The sequence below is a fragment of the Ixodes scapularis genome, unplaced genomic scaffold, assembly GCF_016920785.2.
Source record: "Ixodes scapularis isolate PalLabHiFi unplaced genomic scaffold, ASM1692078v2 PGA_scaffold13__105_contigs__length_92229423, whole genome shotgun sequence".
Lineage (NCBI taxonomy): Eukaryota > Metazoa > Arthropoda > Arachnida > Ixodida > Ixodidae > Ixodes > Ixodes scapularis.
This window is the reverse complement of record NW_024609839.1, coordinates 51923290-51947728: the sequence shown is the minus strand read 5'-3', so window position 1 is coordinate 51947728 and position 24439 is coordinate 51923290. Positions and strand designations below refer to the sequence as shown.

The following is a 24439-nucleotide window of genomic DNA, read 5'->3' as shown; positions in this document are numbered from 1 at the left end:
AACGTGAAAACGAGTATAGGAAAAAAAAAATCCTTGTGTAGTCCACACCGCGCAATATTTCAAATTGTAAACACACACACACACACACACGCACGCACGCACGCACACACACAAAAAGAAAAAAAAAAAAAAGGTGGGGGTTCAATCTTCGCTCCTGGCCGAATTTTTCTCCTGCTCTGTCCATAGGCTTTCCCTAACTTTAATGCAATAAATTCAATAATCACCTTCTCCCCCTCTTCGTTCACAACATTCCTACGGCTGCACTTAAGTCAATCTTCACTCATTCCTATATATATATATATATATACTTATATATATATATATATATATATATAAAAAAATCACGGGCACTTTTCGTCATCGTCCGTGGTCTTTGAAGAGAAAATCATCGAAAATATGCGCATTAATCAACCGTACTTGATCGAATCAATCAATGTTTTACGAAACGGCGGAGCCATTCGATCAAGTACAGTTCAATAATCTGCCTATATATCTACATATATGTGGGTGGACGGAGATCCACCCACATATATGGGTGGATCTCCGTCCACCCATAAGTTGACAGTGCGACGGGAGTTACAGCCTCGCCGGATCAATCCAATCCGCCTGCCTTCCATCACCTGACCCCGCTCTATGCGTGTGGATATACGGGCTGTGGTTGCAGGCGACGTAGTTGCAAAGAGCCCGGTCACGTGGCCGAAGGATGACGTATAGACGTTTCCTGTAAGTGCGCCGCCATCTTGAATTGACGTCACTTCCAGTATGGACGAAAACATTGTTTTGCCTTTGCCACGCCAATAGAAGGCATTTAGGATATAAGCGTAAACGTCGCACTTCGTCGTTTGCCTCCCCTTTATTTTTTTACTATTTGCAGGTTGAAACGTTGGATTATTTTTTCGTCGCCTATACCAGATACGCCTATTAGGTGGCAGACGTAGCAGACGAAGTGTAGCAGCCCCCACCAGGTCAGGGGTGAGAGAGGAGCATACGTGACGTCCGCGACTGTCAGTCACTCCTTACGCACGTCGAGATCCTCGTGAGACGTGACAATCTTGTTGACGTGTTGCTCGGGATTCGAGTTAGTGACGCTATAACATTTACAAACCTTTCTTCTTTTTTTTTTTTTCCTATTTTATACGGCGACGTAGATCATGCATCTAAAGCCGTGCCGTCACACATCATACACAAAGACAGTGCGCAAACATATTGGAACGCGAGGTTAATTCAACATGGTTAGTACTACAACCTTTTTTTTTTGTGTGTGTGATTTCTTATGGAACACTTTTTTCGTTTTTGAAGGGAGTGGAGAAGGATGCTATGAGAGGAGAACGCATGCTTTTTGATTCGTGGCACCCCATTAAGTTAGGTAGAACATTTTTTTTCTCGCTAAATATAGCGGATAATTAAATTTAGCGGAAATCTTTTTTCCCTTTGATTTTAGCGGGGAAAAGTTGTGGCCATTAAGGAAGCAATTTTTTTTCCGCTAAACATAGCGGGAAAAAATTGACTCGCTAGATTTAGCGTGGAAGTGTACGAATGAATGTATTGAGCATTTACTGTCGCCGCAATTGATAAGATGGACGTAAGAACGCCCCAACGCTTTGCGTCCGCCGATCAGCTTGGGGCGTCACCAGAAGCTTGCGCATGCGCAGTGCGACGCACCGAGCTGTTTGGGGGACACAAAGGGTTGGCTCTCGCTATTCTATAAGTATGTGTGTGCAAAACACGGCAAAAACTAGAATTTTTTTTTTGTATGCTGTTTTGTGCACCGCAGAAAAGTGTGGAGATTTGCGACTTGGAAACAAAAGGCCCGAGCGGTGAACGCACGAAGCGGACGCCTTTTTCCGGTCTCGGTGGGTACGAAGATCGACAGGCGATACTCGTTAACGGAAGCTCGCCGCGAAGGCGACCAGTGCTCTTGTTACACGTAAATTGCTGAGCCGAGCAGACGGCATACAGGCTCTCGTTCCTTGTAAGAAAGCATTTGACGTCCTCGGAATATAACGTAAGATGCATTCTGGAACACGATATAAATAATAAAAAGATCGGGGGGGGGGGGGGGGGGGGGGGGGGAAGGCTTCTCCACTCCTCTTCCCCGACAATTTAGACATTTTTATATGCAATCGTTCGGGGGAAGGCAAGGAAATTTCCCTTCCCCCGAACGATAATATATATATATATATATATATATATATATATATATATATATATATATACATATATTTTACCGAGATGGTTGAATGGAGAAAACGGCGCATACATGGTGTCCATCTTGACCTGCCCATAGAAAAATATACTACAAGGTGCCAGCGCGCACCTTGTAGTACATGGCAGCGGCTGCAGCGTTTCGTCGCGCTACGACTTCGCGGCGCTGCATAAAGGCTTTTCAGTTACCTGGGGTATCCGCATATCAATCGAAGGCGCGCAATCCGCGCCGGCCTTATCTAGTCCTGACCTGCTCTCCTCGCAGGCCTCGCGGGATCAAGTCGTCAGTCCATGGTCGCGCGACAGATTTGTCCCTAGAGGCGCCGGCTGCCCGCACAGTGGCTTGGCGTGATCCGAGAACGCGCCTTATTTCGACGGTAGCACGAGAGAAGTCGGAGCTAAAAAACGCCATGGCTCTTCGGTGCCTGAGAAACACGCTTTTTCGATCCAAACAAACATGAGAGCGATGCACCCTGCTACGTGTTACCGCTACCGCAGCGTGCTGGCGCCACGCTACCGTAGGTGTCCCCTGGAAACAGATATCACCAGCCGCGCGCCTTGCGGACCGCGCTCTAAAAAGGCTGTGAACCGCGTTTGGGTCACAGGAAAGCCTCAGAGCCGTTTATACTGAGAGAGTTTGGCCTTCTTAGGAAGATTTTGCCAGCCTGGCAACTACAGCAGTGTAGTTTGACGACCGGGGGATGACTACTTACGTCCGCCATTTTGTGGTTCTTACTCATAGGAACTCTATGCGATTTCTCAGGAATAAAGGAGACACCGAACTAATACCATTTTGTGTTATCGCGAAATCCGATGGTTCTAGCGGGTAACAAGCTCCGCCCATTGGCCAAACTCTCGCAGTATAAACGGCTCTGGAAGGCCTTTACCGCGAGCGCCCCCAGTGGCAAAGGGACGCACTTCATCGGGACGGGTTCTTAGGGCAGGTCACAATTACAGTAGGTCGTGGTCCAGATCTCCACCCTTTATTTAGCACCGGGGCACCGAAAGTAATCGAAGACGTGTTAGATACCGTGTTAGATGGTAGAGGTGCGATGTGGGTTACCGAACTAGTAACCCAGATTGCAGCTCACAACAATGTTGTTGTTGTTTTTTTTTTTTTTTTTCCCGAGGTTATTGAAGTTTTAAATTTGGGCTCGTGACGTCAGCCGTCGTAACAAGGTGTTCGACGCCGTGAAATCAACGCTAGTTAAACTCACAGCAGGAAAACAACAACAACAAAATGCTGTGCTTTTTAGACCGCGTGCTCGACTTGAAAGTAATATACAACATCTGACGTCACTCTACCGGAGACTGTGGAAAAAGAAAATGTAATCTTCTTTTTCGGCATCAGCTTCATTTGCCGCTTTCTCAATAGGATCTTTTGAATTCAGAGATATTAGAGAGTTTTAGTAGATCGTTCCGATACCTCCGATAGCCGCGATAACGATACTATGCATGCGCAATGGAGGCGGTGGCGGAGTATCAAGTATCGTTATCGGTGTCATTAGAACGATCTACTAAAACTCCCTAATAAATAGCACACCGGAGAAAGCAAGGCATTGATGCTCCGCAAATGTGCTTAGTTTGGGCAGCTCAAAGAATCGCCGGAGAGCCGGTACGATGCTCATCCAGGCGTAAACGGGCAGGGTTGGGGGGATTGAACCTGGGATTCCCGGGACCTACATTCTAGGCGTTCCGACTCCGGAGCCGCGAGCGACAGTTGCTCACCTTACAATTTTCCCAAAGCTGTCCGAGGGATTCTTTTTTTTTTTCAATCACCGCGTCTGGCGATGCGGTATACGTCGAGAGGCTCTGTCGGCGAACACCGGACGTGAACACGCGAGCCGAAAAGCGGTGTGTCACCCGATCCTATCCTATCGTATGCATGGGACGCAGTCATGCTTGGGCGAAAAAGAAGATGGCAGCGAGCTTTATCTCTAAAGTTCCGTATCTATAATGCATGAAAGACAGTATTTAAAAGAGCGCTCGTTTAAATAATTGTTGACAAGCCATTAAACAGTCGTTTCCGGTTGTGAAGGAGAACCACTGGCGTAGTCTCTTCAAGGGGGGGGGGGGGGGGGGGGGGGGGCTGAGCTGGCCGGGATGTGCATGACTTTGGGTGCGGCGGTTGGGGGGGGGGGGGGGGGGGGAGGGGGGTTAAGAAGAGGTGGTGAAAATGCATGCGTACATGATGGTCCGCTGAATTTGAAAGGTGTGGGGGGGGGGGGGGGGAGGGGAGGAGGAAAGGGGCTGAGACCGCATAAGCTCATCCCCTGGCTAGAGTTCAGGGGAAACTCCTCGGACCTGTTTCCACTTTAGCGGAGCAATCGCCGGGGAGGAGGTCATCGACTATATATGTTTTTATAAATTTCCCGCCCAATTCAGCGTGGGACAGGATAATATTCCCGCCATACTTAGTGGGGAAAGTGAATCTGTGCGTAGGTGACGTGACTTCGGGCCACGTGATGTCCATTTTACCGATAAATATAGCGGAGCAACTGATGGCACGGCATTTCAATTCGTATGTTGCCATTTATTAGAATAGATTACAAAAAAAAATCTGTGCTCGATATAACTAAATATGGTAATCAGCAAAATACAAATGTAACGTATTGTAACGAAACGTTCCATCTTTTAACTGTAACGGGAAAGAGTTCCCTTTTCACGTATATGCAACTTGTAACGGGAACGCGTTCCAAAAATCAGAAGGAACGAGGAACGATCTATGGTTCCTTTTTTTGAGGAACGTGTACAACACTGCATAGCCCGGGGTCGCTTAACGCGCATCACGCGGTAGCGTTAAGGCCCGACCACACTAGCGTGAACGGCGCCGCCCGGCGGCGCCGCCGGGCGGCGCCGTTCACGCGAGGAGTCCACGCGTCCCAACGCGAGGAGTCCACATTGGCCTCCGTTTTGCAGGCGTCACGTGACAGCACTGGATCCCGCGATCGCGCCTCCCGTCGGTTTTCCCGGTTTTCCCGCTCTTTCGTCGTCTGCTCTTCGTTAGATTCTTCCGTTCCGCACTCGCTGTCTAGACGGTTGGAGTTCATAATGACCTGGTGATCAGCGTGAATGTGATTATCCTAGCCTGCTCGTTGATCTTGCGACGTCGCCGCGCTCTGAAGGGAAGGAGGCGCAGGTTTTGGGTCCGGCCGAGTTGGTTCTACCGAAACACCGAAGGACAGGATAGGTCTGGCGCGCCGCCGGGGCTTTGCTGCCCCGGCGGCGCGCCAGAGATGAAGGCTACTCTCGAAAGTGTCACCAAATCAACACGACATCCGTCACAACAGAGACGACATGCAACAAGTGCCACGGAGAAACTCACTTGTAATTCCGAATTCCTCTCCTATAATTTCCCAGCGGTTAGTTTCAAGGAACCGCTCCGTTGGGGAAGGCTTCGGGGGGAAATAGGGGGAGCAGACGACACCAAACACGTCCTTCGCTTCGAGACGCGCCGACAACCGGCTTGAGCGTTGCCATGGCATCGCGACGACACTATCTACGCCACCTCCCATTGGCTCCTCTCTTCTGCGGCGTGCGGCGCTGAGCTCAGAACCGCGCACGGAGCGGTTGGGTGTGCGGCGCCGCACGTCGTGACGTTGAAGCCGAAAACTGGTTTCCGCCGGCAACCGGCAGCGACGACCGTCGCGCCGCAGGCCGCCGAAACGACAATGTGGTCGCACGACCGCACGCCGGTACGACGAGCTCATCCAAATCGAAACGGTCAGGGCTGGGGATTGAACCAAGGATCCCTGGGTTCTAATACATGCCTTGCACCTACGTCACATGATGACGTCGAACGCCGGTAACCACCATGCTGGTGGTTGACTTGACGGCCCTTCGGAGCGAGAGCAGTGGTAAACTGCGCCGCTCTCGGCTGTATCAATTACTACCTATCCCGACGATCGTGTCGTCGGCATGCCCCGCGAGACAGAGATAGCGGCAGGAAAAAGATGCGGCTGCAGATTACCGAGTTTGCGTGACGCATTTCATAGCGGCGAGCGACGGCACTTTTCTACCAAATAGTTGTTTACGTTCGCGCACGCCTTTGCGCACGGCTTTTACCCGTTCGAGGTGTAGGTGCCCTTTGCCTTTCCTTACATCACGCCGTTTCCACGCTTCGAGCGCACCTCCTCGGGGCTCCCGGCCGAGTACGAGCGAGTGTTGCGCCGCGAGCCCGGCCAGACGGCGATTGGTCGGCGGCGGCCCCTGTGTGCAAGCTCGCCGAGACGCCGCTGCCGAGGCATCGGTTTGTGCCGTCCGCGAGACGGTAACCTTTGCAAGGAGCGAAAGTATAATGCAGGCCGAGCCGGTTAGGAAACGTCATAATATAACCCCTGAGGCAATGAGAGTTGTCTTGAGCGCTATCTTATTGTATCAGGGTTTAGATTATGACGGTAACCTTGCGTTGTTTACCAGTACTTTGCTAAATAGTAACAATTTTTCTACAAGCGACTCCTAGAGCCGCTCGTCAAATTTAACGGCGCGCTACTAAATTTTTTTTTTTTTTTTTTGCGACACGACAGTTTTTTGCTTAGCGTATCGAAACGTTTTGCTCGTATACCGCAATCGCACCGATGCCATAAAATTCCGCACGTACTGGCTAAACGTCGTCATCGTAAGCTTGGCTTGTTTTCCGCGTTCACATCTAACAAAATTATAAGTACACCTTTGAGAAAAATATGGTGCATGTCAGCGCATGTCCGGGCAGTTAGGTGCATCCTACGCCTTGGTAAGCGCATCCGCGTCGTGTGAAATCCACCACCAGCACGGCGCAGGGCCCCGTCCTTCCCTAGCGTTACGTCATGTGCAAGGCATGTATAGAGAGAAAGCTTTCGATCCACGTGCTTCGAGCTGATGTGCGCCCTCTAGGCACGTTAGTGTGTGCTACACTCCGTTTCACCTTATGTTGTACCGTAGCGAATGCTAGAAACGCGAGCTTACAGCGTTGTCAGCTGCCCTTAATGCACGAGAGCTTGTGCCGCAGAGATGTGCCCTAGAGCAAGGAGCTAGCGCTGTAGCCTTTCCTGCGGCACACCGTGAGGTGAAATATAATATAGACGCTTTGCAGCAGCTGTGCATGGACGCCGCCATAACTGACCTTCAGTTTTTGTTTCCTCTTATTTCATTTATTTCACTTCATCATCACCACAGGCCAGGTTATTGCCACATTAGATTCAACTGTGTCCTTTTCTAAAGCATCGGCCTTTGTAGAGGATCGTCAATGACCGTTTCAGTTGCTCGGCATCTCGGTAAGACAAGAGAAGGTCAGCAATGGCGGCTGTAATTTGGCGCGTGTGTAAAGCGTCTATAGCCCACTCGGGCCGCCGATGCCCCCCTACTAGTTTTGAGTGCTTTTGACAACATCGGGGGAAGTTGACACCGACAAAAAAGAAGATCACGGAGAGAATAATCCTGACTGCCTGTCTGCAGCGTTGGCAAGCCGAAAACAACGGTCTTGCACTGGAGAGCTTCGGTTACAAGGTATTCCTGTAGCATAGAAAAAAAAAAAGCGATAGAGGAAGCAAAGCAAAAACGACTGCGTATCATCGTCTCGCCAACGTGTTTTGGCGTTCAGAATCGCTGAAACATACCTCTGACCGACTACCCGTGTAAATATTCTGATTGCGAATCGTCATCGTCTGAGCTCCCGTGTATACGAATGCGGTATAAAAACAACGACGTGATTTCAATTCCCTGTCGCGATATTGCTGCTCCCTTAGTTGAGAGAAGGAAGCACCGTACTGCAATTGTGTGTGGTATTTATTGGCGGCCATAGCTGAGCTCGCTGCTGTTGAACACGTGTTGTCGGCAAGTTTCCACAACGCTTCCAACGCACATTGCACACCCTCAATATTGTCTTATTTGGGAGACCATAAATAAGAGCTCACCCCAAGCATGCGCTATGAGCAGTCACCTCAAATATGGCGTTCGGTGTGCGCTTTACAATCCTATTTAATCAATACATAAAAAAAAGATAAGTGAGATGGTGATTTTTTTTAAAATGATAAAAACCTCATTCGTGTCTGTGTTGCAGTCAGCATTTTCTATGGGGACCAATCACCGCAACAAGCACTTCTAGGATACGATACGATACGATACGATACGAGTCTATTTTTTACCACGGATACATGTGGTGATTGGGACGCCGGAGAAAAAAGTTGCAGAAATGCATCTTGACTAAACTCCGCCCCCGCCCCCGCCCGCCCGCCCGCCGAACGCTCCCCTGCTTTTGAGCACGCCGTGCGCCTCGAACGCGCAGGAAAGCCGGCGCTACGGGGATGAACGCGCAACTCTGGCTTCCGTACGCCGCATTCACACTGGCAGCTGAACCGCATTAGCCAAGCGGTTGCAAACGCGGTGGCAGGGATGGGCAAAATACATGCAGATATGTATCGAAATACAAATACAAAATACAAATACAACCAAATGTATTTGGTATCCTCCAAATAATTTTCCAAATCCACTCCCCAAAATTTGCGTCAGCGACTTCAGGGCACCTGCAACGGGTTTCTGGGTATCTCATTTTAATTTTGCATCACACACTCGGGAGTTAGTGTGCGAGGCTCTAGTGACGTAATAGAAATATAATCACAAAAAAAAAAAAAAAAGTAATCTGCTTCGACGTAATAGGTGAAAAAAGTACAGAGCTTCAAGCAGCTTTTTTTTTTTTTTTTTTTTTTTGTCGATTACATTTGGTATAGACCAACAAAGAACCGAGACGACCAAGACGCGCAGCACTAGCTAGAGAATTCTTTTTGTTGCAACTCGCACCACTTACGAATATCTGGACGACCCGCGCATTTAGAATGTTCCTGGCAAAAATATGGATGGAAATCGGGCTGGAAAGCATCACAAGTTGTCACAGGCACTTATTTAGCCAGTCTGCCTGTGAACGTCGATTTCATCACTATTCTTACCCTGGATTAGCACCGTAATCACAAAGTCACTAAACGCTTGTGCTTAATTGAGAGACACTGCATTCGGCGCAGAACGTAGTTTTCTTCCTGCTCTGGACAGTGACAATAAAAATTGAGGGATGTATTTTCACCCACAAAATTTTATTTAATTACAATTGTATTAGAAATACCCACGTTTTAGTATTTAAATACACACGTCAAATACATTATTCAATTTGTAATTAAATACAAATGCAAAATACACAAACTATTTGAAATACGTATTTCAAATACTTGTATTTGAAGTACTGCCCATCCCTGCGCGGTGGCCATAAAGAAACAGTTCAAATTCACGTTCATTGGATGATGACATCGAGCTGATCCGCTTCGCAGTTGCGATTCGAACGCCAGTGTGAATGCAGCGTGGCGCCATCTACCGATTGGCGCTAAGAGCAGACGGCCAGTTCGTCTGCTTTCAGGTGATTGTCTCTTCTGCTGGCTGTGCCCATCGGGAGATGGCGCCACAAGCACAACCGTCGCTAATAGCGAGTTCGTTTCACACGCACTGGCACCGTTCGAGTTCTCTCCCAGAATGCATCGCACTCACAGAGTGTTGCACGGAAAACTGGACTCAAACGAACTCGCCAAATGCACCGAGTGCAGAAGACTGATGCTGCCACCATCTATGTTGTAGAAAAGGTACCGACTTCAAACCGAAACTAGCGCCTTTCTGTTCCGAGTGATGCGTGGGAATGCGAGACTGCAGTCGCTACCAACGTTTATCTACAAACGTTGGCAACTGCAACCTGTAGTTTATAGTTGCGATGTCTTCAAGCAGCTCGGCTGCCGAAGAGATAGTTACAGACGGCGTAAATATCCGCAACCAGCTGTCTACAAAGCAGCTGGTTGCGATCTTTCAATCCTTATAACCGTTTACACTGAAGAAAACTGATGATGCTGTCCGAGCAGAAGCTTGATCCGTTTGAGCATGGTATTATGCGTGAACCACTGAAAGGCTACGGTTTAAAACTGTTGGAATATCCAGCAAAACTGGGACTTTCGATTTGGATCGTCATTATACGTGAATTAGATATTAGCCTTGGTGAGGGCGTCGAGAACGGGAGCTTTCTCGAACAAAATACTACGGGGCAAGTTAGCTGCGTAGGTAAATGTTAAACATGATGATGTTGCCCAATCCTCGGGTAAAGCCACCATCTTTAGCTTTCTCTGATGCTTATTGGGAAGTCAGAGGTTTCTGCTGGGGGAGTTTTATCGGCAAATGTTAAATTTTTCACCCGCACACGGATGGTGATGGACATCTCGGGGGCCGCTGTTGCGTTTGTTCTGAGCATTTCTTTACACACAGGTATATTTCAGCGTTTGAACGGCAACAGAGCGATTTAAAACCTGCAAATAAATCACGGGTTGTCAATTGCTTCTTTCGTGAAATAGCAGACGCTCACAATTCAAGCTCGCGTTTGATTTCGTTGCCGTTCAAACGCTGAAATATACCTGTGTACGCGATTTCTATCAGAAAGTCTACTTTTTTTTTTTTTTTTTTTTTTTTTTTTTTTCCGTTTGGTTTCGCGACACATCGTAGCAGACGAACCCTCGTCGTCTGCTCCCGCTCCTCGCCGGCCCCGCCGGAGCGAGGCATGACGGGATTGCATTTTGGCGCACTCCCGATTTTCTCGGTGCAGCGAGTGCATGCACGCGTGGGGTGTCAGCGCTGAAACGAACTCGGAGAGTGCAACCACTCGTGGAGCGCCGGCCGAAACGAACCCGTTCCACGCTGCGAGTGGGCACGCGTGGGCACGAGTGCCGTGAAACGAACTCGCTATAACTCTTTCGTTTGCGTCGATGCTAGCCGTCGACACTGGCGAGTTTGCCTAATATTTCACAGGAAGGGAAGTACCACACGATAAACTCAACCGCTATTATACACGCTGGATGAAAATTTAAGATCGCTACATGCAGTATTTCTAAGGGTGTCGGGAACCGGTCGAGGTTCGAGTTCGACGAGGGTCGACTTTTTCGACGTTTTCGACCTTGTGAAAAGTTCGACTCAGGTTCGACCGCTATGCGCATGCGCTATGGTGCCTGGAACGCGTCTCCGACTGGTGTGTTTACCGCGGCCAAAAAAGTGGTCCCTCGATTTCCGCCTGATGACGTCATAGAAGTGTCATGTTGTCGCCTGTTGCGACCCTGGCGGCGCCCCAACAGCAGACGCCTGTTCTGCTGCAGGTCGCTTCCCACTGTGACAGTTCACGGAAGCTAGGGCAGCCGGAAGTTGGGACGCCTGAAGGGACGCCGCGACGAAAGCGACACTCGCGTTCGATCGTGCTTTTCGCCAGCATTTCTACGGCCAACCGCCAGGATCGCGACAGGCAACAGCATGACACTCGCGTCATTTGTTGCCCCATTGGGACCACTTTTGATGTATGGGCGGGATAGGACGCTAAACACACCAGTCGAAGACGCGATCCAGGCACCATACATGCGCGACAGGCTGGCCAGTGGGCTTCGGATTGAATGGTGATGGCTAAGGGATGAATTAAGGGCAGCACTGATTGGTTATTTCAGTTAATACAGTACAAAAAATTAAGTTATTAACTTCTTCAGTGATTAGTATTAGTTTCTTTTAATTGCAACTGTTCATAACATGAAAATAACCCTTTGCATAAAAACAATTCTCCAAACCTAGACATGCTTGTATCAAGGTCTGGCCACACTGCAGAGTAGCGCAATCCTTTGATCTACAGAGGCACTGATCTCTATGACAAAAGACATAGAGATCAGATCCGCGTGTTTCGCCGACAACGTGGCCGACAGAGCAGCTCGGCGCGAGTCACGTGGTACTCAGGGTTCCAGGAGGCGGCCCGCCCTATGGGAGAATACATGGAGAGCGACTCAACACGGCTGATTCAAAAATAAACGCCGAGTTGACACTTTTCGAAACTAGTCTGTCATGAAGTTGGTAAAGCACTAAACACTTTATCAAAGTTTCCATAATATTGGATGCGTGTGAAAATTTTGAGAATGCAATTTTCAAGGCAATGAATGGCCTTTGAAGCAGACGATTTGTGTGCGCAGCGGAGATGGACTTTCTGGGTTGGCCGGAGCGGGTCACGTGAACGCTGTGACGTCGCCATGACGTTGACGCGTCGTCTGCTGCATGATGCCGCTCACGCAATATTTTTACAAAAATTACGTCTTCACTTGGCACACAACTCGGCGCAAATTATTCTAAAATGTTCCTTTATTATGTCAAAAACTATTGTCGTTCCATACATCTCCACAACATTGAAGAAACAACGATTTTCTCACGTTCCCCATGCATTTCTGACCGGAGTTGGAACCTCCTGGTGTTCGCCGCTAGTCGCCGAGAGACGGCGTTGTAGATTGCGGTACTCTGCTCCGAAGGAGCTATATATAGTACTCTAGTCGAACCCATGTCGAACCGGTCGAATCTGGTTAAAAGGTCGAAGGTTTGTCAAACTGGTTCGAACCTGTCGAACCTCGAAAGTGCGGCCCTAAAACTGGGGTTCAACAAAAGTTCGCGACACCCCTAGGTATTTCTACGGTCAAATTTAGAGTGAACCTGGATATACACTCCGTGCGACGCGACCGGCGCGCCGCTGCGCGACCGCTACCGAAGGTAGGCAGTGGGAACCCCAGCGAAACGAAACCACTCCGCGAACATTGGTACGCATCGAAGTCGGAGCGGTGCGGTTGCGCTGGGGACAAAGTTTCACGGTGTTTCTACTCGCCAATGTTTTGTGGGACAGCGACTACGATGATCCCGTGCCATTCCACGCGAAAAAACTTGGACTCCCGACCATGTCTGCCACTGTGTCGGCACGGCTGACATATTCTACGCTGCTCCCTTACGCTCTGCGTTTGTTTTTATACAGCGTGTAGTTGGTCAGCCATTTCAAAGTTGCGACCAGTCACTCGCTGTATATGAGCAATTTAGCCCGTGCGGTACAACCGCCAGCCTGTGGTAAGTTAACGTGCACCACGCAGTATAGTGATACACGACCGCACGCCGGTACGATGCTCATCCAGATCGAAACGGGCAGGGGTGTTACGAAACGGGCAGTTACGCCTACATATGTTAGCGCCCATGGGACGAACTGAAATTCCATCCCACACTCGCGGGTATGCTTGCCAATTTCTTTGGAGGAATTCTCCTCCAAAGACGTTTCGTCCCCATCGCACTTGTCGGTGATATTTCCGGACCAGTGAGGCATGCAGTCTCTACTTCATGAAGAAAGATTCGAACGAATACAAACGAGTGACAAATATGAACCTAAGGAAAACTACAATGAAACTTAAAATCACTGGACAATCGACGTTTGAGTATGGCGGTTTATGTGGTGTGTTTTCTTTTTTGACCAGAGTCATTCGGACGTGGAAATAACATTTCTTCGCATATGTGGTTGCCGGTAGGCAGTATAGGTGACTTCAAAACCAAAACAAGGCGCAGGAATTTTTTTTTTTATCAAATTAATGCAAAATAACTAAAACTAAAGCCGGGGATATGGATTCTTCAATTCTCCCAAACACCGGAAACAGTGGAAAATAAATATTATATCGTAAAGTGCAGGTTAATTCAAAACTTTTTTTCTTAATATAAACCACGTCATACTAGAACACAAAGAGCTTGATTTGTTTGGTTATTGAGAAAGCTTTATTTGCTGTAATACTTCAGCAAACCAAAATAAGAAAATCTTCGAGCTGCTGTGAAAATCGAAAACGCCCAGGAAACAGCTCGTTCCTGCCAAATTGTTTTCTCAGCTTCGTGCACTCGGTGCTAACGTTGCCATTGCTTCTGAAACCGGTTCCAAACAAAGTGTATATATATATATATATATATATATATATATATATATATATATATATATATATATATATATAACGAAAGAAGTGGAAGATAGAAGATAAATACAAAGCTCACCTCTCCTATTCGCGCAGAAGAGCACTGCATTTTGCTTGTGTTCAGCGTGCTATACATTTGTATTTGCCTGATGCTTTATAATTAAAAACAAAATGAATTTACATGTACGGCATCAAATTACAACCTAACAACATTAAACACGTATTTACGGTATAAGTTTTGCGAGGAATGATTTTTGTGAACTAACTGTTCTTGTGGAAGATGATCACTGTAATATTGGTGTGGCTTAAATCTCGATTTACATCATCTCGATTATTTTCTCCACCCTGAGCTCAATGAATTCGCGGTGGACTAATTTCAGGATATAAATACCTCGTCGATTATGTGAAAGGCGCAGTGGTGGCACTTTTTAGGAGCCGGGAAGGTTTCTGGTTGGACGCCAGCATGCAGTGTGATTGATAGATGTAAAATGTATTTTCTGGGATATGTAAGCTCGACTCCTGTCCAGCGTTCGCCCTGCTAAAATGGAATCTTTGGCTGGAGCAGAACGTAGACTCTCTTCACCCGTTACGAAGAAAATGACCAACACAATCCAACCCACTGTTATTATTATGGTTATTATGACTATCATCATCATCATCAACGGCATTAATTGTACCCTTATTTTTTCCAACAAAAACAATCTTGAAAAGGTGGCAAGGGAAAAAGGCTGCACAAACAGCTTGACGAGCCACGAGCCACCTAAACCAGCAGTTCCGATGCGGGCACCAAAAAGAATATATATAAAAAAAAAAAAAATGAAAGACGTTTACAACTTCCTGCAATGCCGAATTAGAGCGCAGCTGTTGAGGGGGAGGAGGGGAGGGTACGTGGGGAACGCGCAGGTCACGAGTGAGACCCGCGCGTTGCATTATGGGACGCTTCCCATAATGAAACGCGCGGGACCCTCGTGACACTTGTGACATCACGTGTGACGCCATTATGGGAAACGTCCCAAAATGCAACGCGCGGGTCATGAATGAGACCCGCGCGTTGCATTATGGGACGTTTCGGCGTAACCGCGCGGTGCGATATGAAACGTTTCCCATAATGCACCACGCGGTTACGCCGACGGCGACGCCGACACTGACGCCGCTCAAGCCGGAAACGGGCGCCTAGGAGCTGCGCTTTAAAATAAAACTGACAAGTGCACTACATATATCAGAAACCTAACAAAAGAGAACTAACGCTACACAAGATAAGTAGCATATTGATACAATTTGCACAATAGTGAAAACATACACAGAAAGTTAGAGCCTCACTGAAATAAATTCGAAAGGAAGCATCAACTCAACATATTTTAGCGCTTATCGCGGACAATTTGGCTCAAAATAAACATTTGAAATAAAGCATTGCACAGCAACATCTACTTAATTCGAGGATTGAGGTATCTTGTCCAGCAGCGTACTAAAGGCAAAAAGGCTTAGCCAAGCTCAACGTGACTAGATTTCCTCAGTTTGTGGAACTCCTGCGGAAGGCGGTACCCCTCGTCACTCACTTCAATCTGCCTCCTGGCGTTTGAAGCGCCATCTAGATTTTCGTTTCCTAATTGTGTGTTCTATAGAGCCAAATATAGAGCAGACCTTTAACGCCATATAGACGCCGTGCTTAGAAACGTATGAATTCCATAGAATACACTGGAGTTACCATAACAGCCGTCCGGCGCGTCAAGGTGAGTGAGAGAGATTGGGAGGGGGGGGGGGGGGGGGAGGGGGGGTGTACTGCTCGTGCAAGCAGCGGCTATGAGCAGTTTCGTAACTGAGCTATATAGTCTAATAACATTGGCGAAGTTCCGTAGTCGATTAGAAACCCGATATCAGTATTGGCGCGTTATAAAGCGAGAATTTTTAATAGGCGACGGAGAGCGGGAAAGGGACAGAAAGCATTTGAGGAATTTACTTTACCGCTACCCGCAGCATCTTGTTGGAGCATTTTCCGGGTTTTGCGTGGGTTCCGCTTGGCACTCGGCGATTACGCCTTTTTTTATTCCCTGGTAGGGTGCTAACGTTACATATCTTCGCGTACTGGTACATGACCCTAGCTGCTGGATTTTCTTTTCCTCCGCAGAAGGCCGCTCAGACTCTGAGTGGGGTGGTGTGTCGTCCAGGCCAAGATGACGATCAAGGAAAATGTGTCCCGGTTGTCCAGATACGTCGTTCCAAATCTGGAGCTCCTGCCCCTCAAGATACACATGTTCCTCTACTTCGGAGGTGAGCTGCGTCTATGTTTTCGGAGATGTGAAACAGCCCCTTTTGTGTAACGTGTGTATCAAAAGCAAGCGTGGCTCTGGACAGTAACAGTTAAGATTAATGTGTAAATGAATCGTCCATGCGGGCTTAGTTCCGAACAACAATGTTATGATAGGGTCTAAACGAAAGTCCTAAGTTTCGTCGTCTCGGCCCCGACCTATATTACAGAATGAACCACCTACGAAATAGCAAATGTCGAATTTGCGATGTAAATAACTGTTCGAGAATGGAAGGGTTCGTAGTATTCTCTATCCACTTTCGATAAACCCTTCTTTAAATTTGCACTCCGCAACTGCAATTAAGGTAGCATGTTTTATGATATCATGGCGTTATTCAACAAAATAATTATATCCACTTTACTATTAGCCTGCTATAGGGGTTGCAAAATATAACAATTGTCTCTGTCGTTCCATGCAGCCGCGGTGGGTGTGATGCCGTTCGCCACCGTGATCGCTAAGCAGCTGGGCATATCGGCGTCTCTGGTCGGAATGCTCAACACAGCTCTGCTCTTCGCTTCAGTCGTCATGCGTTTCCTCGTCGGTTCCCTCACAGACAAGGCACAACGGCTGAAGATAATCCTCATTGTCGTCATCTCAATAGAGAGTTTCTTCCACTTTATGATCATCGTGGTGCCACCCATCACACCAACCAAGCTGAATGTCAGAACAACAAGTCCAGAATGCAGGTCGCAAAACACCACGATGCACATCTGCTTCACCGAGGAGTTACCGAACGACTGCTCTGGAGCCGATACAAGCGACTGTACGCTGTCTTGCACCCATACCGCGCTGAACTCAACGTCCGGTGGGAAGCTCGAAATTCCATTCAGCAGCAGCAACATGTGCGGTATCAAGACCTGGTGCGCACCGCTTGAGACTAAAGACCAGAAGGATAGCCTCGACATGTTTTGCGCTGCCGAGAACAGGACCTGTAACGCCAGCTGTCTCGCTCCGAACCAACCGAGCACCATTCGAACCTCGACCTTTTGGCTCTACGTCGTTTTCAGAGTAGTTGCCGGCATTGCTTTCGGCGTCGGAATCTCACTGACAGACGCCGCGACGTACGCTATTCTGCGGGACCGTAAAGAGGACTATGGCAAGCAGAGGCTCTGGGGCACCATCGGTTGGGGAGGACTGGCACCACTTGTAGGGTACTTGAACCAAATGGCCACCGGAGGGTCCTCCTTCACCGATTACAGTCCCGGGTTCTACATGCTCGCGGCCTTGGCCGTCATGGATGTCCTTGGCTTGGTCTTCTTGGAAGTTCCACGGTCACCCATGTCCAAGCAACTCCTCAAGGACCTCAGTGAGGTATTCGTTAATGTGAGAACGCTCTTCTTCACCTTCGCCGTCTTCAACATGGGCTTTCTCATGGGGTTCATCTGGACCTACGGTCTATGGTACCTGGAGGAACTCGGCGCCACTCCTCAGCTTCTGGGCGCTAACCTGGCGGTGCAATGCTTCGGGGGCGAGGTTCCCGTCCTCTTCTTTTCCGGTTGGATCATCCGGAAGATTGGCTACGGGAACGCGGTCAGCTTGTCCATCGGTGGCCTGGCGCTGCGGTTTGCGGTGTACAGCTACGGCTCTGACGTTTGGGCCATGTTGCCTGTCGAGGTGACGCACGGGCTCTGCTTCGGCCTCTTCTACGCGGCACTGACGTCGTACGCCAGCACGGCGGCACCGCCTGGGACCGAGGCGACGATGCAGGGGATCCTCGGCGGAACTTTTGAAGGACTCGGTAAGAACCATCGAAAGAAGTCCGGCATACACCTTTTCAGCACTTATCACCCAGGCGGTAAATGCGGAGTCATTGAGCTGTGGATGCATGCGTGACGTCTGATATTTTGAGGAAGAGGGCTACTGCGCGTGCCTAGAACGTGTTCTGCAGCCCAGTAGACAAGGATGGCAGAGTGCATGAAGGCAGGAATTAGTATGGTTTAATTTTAGCTTCTATATCATTATTTATACTACCGATTTCTGGATGTGCTTTTTGATAATGCGAAGCATCCCAGGCAGACAGCCTGTCACTGTTACTTGATAGGCGTTTGTAAGCTTCAAATTACTGAAACGTACGGCGCTGAAAGAAACGATTACCACTTGTTTTGTGCTTTCTGAAAGCATTCTTTTTACATGGTAGACATTTACGACCCTGCAAATGTTTGCACTTAGAAAAAGACAACAATCTACAGAACTTCATAGTAACCCTGAGACGTAGGAACATTAAAGAAACGGATTGAACAACGAAGTCTTTATTGTTCCTACGTCTCAAGGTTACTATGGATGTCATTCATCAGCTCGTCCGCGTTTTTACGTTTCTTTAACAACTTCAACCGAAGCAAGCGGCGAATGTTTACATTGAAGAGGAAACGAAGGAAGTTCATGTCGGAGTTTTCCTTAATATACACACGCAATCCATATTGTCTTTTTAAAAAGAGCCTCGCCCAGTATTTTGCTAGCCGTATTCGGGATTCATTGAGATGTTTTGCTAACATGTTTATACCTCTTTTATTTCTCAGGTATAGCGTCTGGAACCCTGGTGGCTGGTCATCTTTACGACTACGTCGGTGGTCGGACCACATGCAGAATCTACCTCGCGTACTGCGTTGTCTTTCTGGTACTTCACGTTGCCGTGGACTGTGCTCTCGCCAGGATGGAAGCTATGCGAGGTGGGTGGTCGATGTCGCTAACTCTTCCGTTTCAGACTGCGGGATGTGCAGCTAAGCAACACAATATTCGTTCGATGATATCTAAATATGGCGGTTCAATTGTTTTATTTTCGAATATCAACCTACACAGCACAGTATAGTCAATGTGAGTGCAATAGCCGTTTTAACATTTATTTTTTCTCTGAGTCTATTGCCGCGTCTACTTCTTAAAGGGGTAGTCCGGCGATTTTTTTGGGCTCCCCAACTAACTATATTTTCGGAATTGGTATGCTATTTAGTATCGCGAAATTTAAAATAGTTACTGGGAAATCTTCAAGTGAAATTGATGCCGAAATCAACATTCAAATATACCAGCGCTTCTCAGTGGAAGGCCAGGGGAAGGCAGGCTTGCAGATCGAGCGTGCAGTCTAAAAATGGCCTATGCCGAGCATTTGTTTCGTGCTGCTGCGCGGGTGCTGAAGCGAGCTTTCAAAGCATTCATTTGATACCTCGAAACTGCTTGTAATCAGTTGGGAATAATGTCTAGAGTCCAAAGAGTGAACCCCTGCTTTCCCCTGATGTCACTTTTTTTTTTTTTTTGGCAGTAGCTATTTTCACTTTGAAAAACACTTAGCTTAGCGAGAAAAATATATTCTGGCCCAATACTTGGGTTACTATTTCAACGATGTTGGTTTTTGTGTTTAGCAAATTTTCAAACAAATCGGGGACTATGAAGAAAACAGCGGGCATCCCTTTAACTGCATTGTAAACTCGAGGAAGTTGGTTAACTGTTCAAGTCTGTAGAGAATAGCTTTAATGTGTCGAGGAAGCACACTCACATATGCACTGTAAGTGGACTTCCCTTGCTTTCGTGTTAAGGCATGTTTGCATCATATTGTGTCAGTCTCCTTTCGGTTTTACCTGCCTTCCATGAAAAGTCAACATTTCACAGAAAGATGGTGAGCACGGTGCGATCGTTATTTTATGTCCTCTACGCGACTGCCAAAAATACCGTCTGTTCAAAACAAGATGCAGTAGACGGAAAGAATCCTTGCGGCGAAACAGGTTATGGTGAAACGTGGAGAAGGAGTATTCACCGCATTCGGTGGGAGTTGGTACCACGAGGGCGCCACAGTACTTGGTGCCCCAGTAGACTTCCGGTAGTGTATTTATTTCTTGTTCAGTAACACACAGCGATCGGAAAATAAGATTTTCCTTCGGAGAGGTACGTGTGATAGGTTTGTAAGAACCTACGCGCTTTGTAGAACGTAGTACAAATAACAAAAGGATGTGTGACAAGAGGAAAAGAAGAGGAAAACCGGAAGCGCGCAGGGGTCCGCCGATAGTGGGCGGCAGCGAGCTTGTTTGCAAACAAACATTGGTGAATACGTGAATGAACAGCAAGCAAATTTACATATTTTCCTCATATAAGCGCATCATCAGACGGAACGGCAAATTTGAGTAGGCTCGTAATCGTGTAACTCGTAAAACACGTTGGCAACCTGTCCCTGTGTGCGTTCTGATTATAAAATACGCTCCCTTCTTTCCTGGAACGTTCCACGATTGTCGTCTTTCTCGGTTTCCTCATTGTAAATTGTCTTGACAAATATTTTTGGAGCTGGATGTCGGCGTCCATGCACCCATACGGGACGGGTAACTTCTCTGGACGGTACGCGATTCGTGTTGGAAAGTTTTAGAGGAATGAGAGTTATACTCGTACTTGAGTAGAAACTTTTTTTTTTAAATCTTTTTAAGCCATTCTTTTCTTTTAGATAGAGGTTATCCTCTCTTGCTGCATTGTAATATCTGGTAACAAGATTTCTAACTTGGTGAATTCATACTAATAACCCAATACAATAGTTCATTTACAATGTTTTTTTCCCGTCAGGCTTATGCCATCAAAAAAGAGTAGCACTCGAATGCAACCATGGCGTGCTACGTCATCCGATCTGGTCAATCGACTGAGCTCAGCTTATCCTGATTCGAACGTAGCCACCGAATTTCGTTATATTGTACGCATCTTTCGTGTCTTTGATGCACGAGTCTTTAGTTGCAGAAGCGAAATCATCTCGGACTAGTATTTAAGACACTAGTTTTTGTTAATTGAACACTTTTTCGTTTATTTCAGCAAAACACGGTGCCATCGCCCGAGCGTCTGCCAACATGGCGAGCGACAACGAGACGACGTTGCCCTTGAACCCTTCGAAAGAAGGAGAGTCTCTTGAAGGACATCTGCAACCACTAAATCAAGACGCTTGAGCCTAGAAAGCCAGTTTGTGACAGTTAAGAGCCGCGGTGCTAGTGAGCGCAATTCACGAGAATTTCACCACGACCGTCAACAATACTTCGACAGTTGTAGCAGTGTTGGATGCTTCCTACCTGACAATGACAGAAAACTGTCGGAAGCGCCACACTACGACCTATGAAGGTCTCTGGCAACCTGTGACGGTCAGACACGACTTGCAATTGTTTGACATCATCCACGATCACCCGTGACCACCTGGACTACGTTGCAACAGCCAGCGCATCCACGACAATCTTGAGAAAGCAGTAAGGACGCTAGCCCGTCTTTGAGGTATCGGGCTACGGCGATGCATCCTAATGCAGCGAACTTATGACAGTACGTGACTGTTGCTGACAGCCTTGGGGGGTCTCAAAGGGTGGCCACATTCCTACGAAAGTCACGCACTAATACACAAACTCTGTTTACGCAATCACCGGCAGTGAAATCGACTAGACAAGACGTGGAGTACGCAGACATGCACGTACTGCTGACGGTAAAATTTCTCAGACCTCCACGGTCACGCGCTACCGAACGAAATACACCGGGACAGCGTGTGCACCTCTACGACCACTTGGACTATGGACAGAGGTCTTCTTGAGAAGGAACACATCACCGCAACAGCCACTTTGTGCAGCGGTGGTAAACCTCGCCTTTAACATCAACCGGTTGGATAAGAAGCACGCCTAGCCGTCAACGAGCCGTGGGATTGTTTCACCATGCACATTCGCGAGCACGAAGTTTAGAACAGTCCGTGGGGTCTGGAATTGGACACGATGGCGGCCCAATTAAAGTGTCAGTGCTCAGATTCCTGAACCCACAGATAGATGCACGTGAGTTTCAGGAAGACCAGGGCAGCTGTATTGCTTCCTATGCAAGCTTTCGAACATTCAGCCCAAGTCTCCTTGAATGTCTTCCAGCTCACCAGTAGAACGGAAGGTTCAAGCGGAGATTTTCAAGTTTACACATGCCTAACAATATGTCAGTTTTGTTTTGTTCGGCACTTTTGCAGGTGGACCAACCTTCACCCATGAGAAAGCATTGATTAGGTTCAGTGCTGGTGAGAAACGAGCATGCGAAGTTGATGAACTTTTGTATTCAGAAGGGTACACGCTGCACACTCTCGGGTCCGCGTATAGCGTAGCGTTTTCATCGTCTGTGTTCGTTCACAGCAATGTCGAACACTCTGTGATAAAGAAAGCTATGTTGGAATGATCTATGCTCCGTATCACAAATTGCGTGCAGCGCTCTCAAAGGCACAGGTGAAATATCTAGCTTCGTCTTTACAAAAGATTCGAGCAGCCAAAACAATTACCAAAGGTCCTTGACCGTGTCTTTCGGAACGCTGCTCACGCCTCCTAACACGAAGTGTATGATGATCATTCTGAATTTTCCTACATTATTCTTTTAGCCTTGTTTAATTTATTAAATTTTACCGACTATAGCATTTATTAGTTTCAACTAACCAATCTAACGTTTCATAGGCGAACCGGCTTGATACACAAGTGTGCTTTAGGCTCTGCTCCTGTTGTGTGATATACTCCAGAGCGATTTAATATACTTCAGTGATGTGCTTACGCTTAGCGGGTGAGCATCGCTTTGAATGCACGCTTTGCTAAAGTGTACAAGCGGGCACTGATATGAGTTTGCCTTGCGGGAACACACAGCGATAACCACTAAGTAGTTCTGTAACTGTGAGATGAAAAGCAATTGTTATCGACCGCTCAACTTGTTTTGCAATACATAACTACATGTTGCTAACAAGGTGCATTTGCTACACTATTTTTTAAGGCTGATTCACGCATTTGAGTTTGACAGTGCCAAGTGTGTTGTGATCTTTTTTGCACCCTCTTAACACATAGCACTCTGGCGCCATAGGCCATCTATCGGCTAGACCTGGAACACTTCAAAGGTTTCGCAGTATTTTCGAGATCAGATTTACGCAGTGTTTATGATAAATAGTCGCGTATAACACTCTCAGAATTTGTTCAAGCTCACAGTGGAATAAGTATGCGTAAACATTTTACAAATATATGCGCTGAAGTGTTCCAGAGCTACTCAATAGATTACACCAGTGTGTTAAGCGGTTAGAAACGATCATGAACCGCTCGGCACATTCACACGAAAGCCTGTGAATCAGCCTTCTAAGGTTAAGTGTTGTACTAGCACGCCTCTCTTTCACCATGCATAATTTGCTCTTCGGCCTGCGGCGATGTAAAGAAAATGCTAACTCGGGAACACGTCGAGCATCTTCGGAACAATGAATCTCACTAAGCAGATTAAGGCCGTGTTCCGAACCTTACCCAAATAGATCAGAGTTACTCCGGTGGGTTGTGTCGCGTGTCAACGCAAATACAGCAACGGACGCGGGTAAGTTTTTGAACAGCAAGGTACGAAATCCTTACCCTGGAGTAAAATCGAGTCAATTTTGGAGCACGGTCCGATATAACTATGCCGTAAAGTCAGTTCACGATCACCGGCATAATAGCTAGCCGCCAACGTCGAAGAAAGAACGATTTTGGCGCAAATTTACGCAAACGTTACACCAAAACAATTCCTCTATTCTGCGTTTATACCCAGGACGAGGTCTACACTTGCACTTTTCAGCACCATGAAATGTGTGTCCCACAGGCAATTATACATTCAAATTACAGCCAAAGATTTATTCCTTTGTATTGTGGAACGGCAATCGTAGTACTATAGGCAGTATTTTCCATTGCTTATATTTTGCGATAGCGGCAACGAACACGTCTTTTTATGATCTGCGTGACGGTAGTATCACTGAACTGTCGATTTCCCTAAAACGCAGTCATTATTTGGGAAAATAAATGAGTAAAATAAGATGTTGCATCTGGTGTGTAATTATTATTTTTTTATGAGAGGAGTCTCTCACGTCGAAGATTGCCAGGATAAAAGGAACTGATTGGAAAAGGAAGCTTGTTGCGTGACATACTGTGGACGTCTTAATACTGCCGCATTTTCGATTTCCCAGTGCCAGGGGCTTTCTTATATTGTTTGTGAATAAACGCTCTTAGTAAAAATTGACGACAGTGTGCATGCACCTTCTGCAATTTAACGTTGCACCATATCAAATTATACATTTACGTCAGATGTCCCCACCTCTGATAACAACGGTTCCTTTTTGAGGATTCCATCATTTCAGACTAGAGAAGAGTCATACAAAAGGAGGAGGGAACCTTACCATGATTTCCGATTAATTTC

General features: G+C 47.3%; 1 protein-coding gene across 1 annotated transcript in view; it reads left to right on the top strand.

Moving 5' to 3' along the window:
- Positions 1 to 24330, top strand: part of LOC8053841 (major facilitator superfamily domain-containing protein 6) — a 25729-nt gene extending 1399 nt beyond the window's left edge. Inside the window, exons 2-5 of the mRNA XM_002434691.5 lie at positions 16111 to 16253; positions 16710 to 18029; positions 18808 to 18957; positions 21065 to 24330. Coding sequence (XP_002434736.4) covers positions 16157 to 16253; positions 16710 to 18029; positions 18808 to 18957; positions 21065 to 21195 — 1698 coding nt within the window. The 5' untranslated portion in view covers positions 16111 to 16156 and the 3' untranslated portion in view covers positions 21196 to 24330. The remainder of the gene's footprint in view (positions 1 to 16110; positions 16254 to 16709; positions 18030 to 18807; positions 18958 to 21064) is intronic.
- Positions 24331 to 24439: the final 109 nt, after the last annotated feature.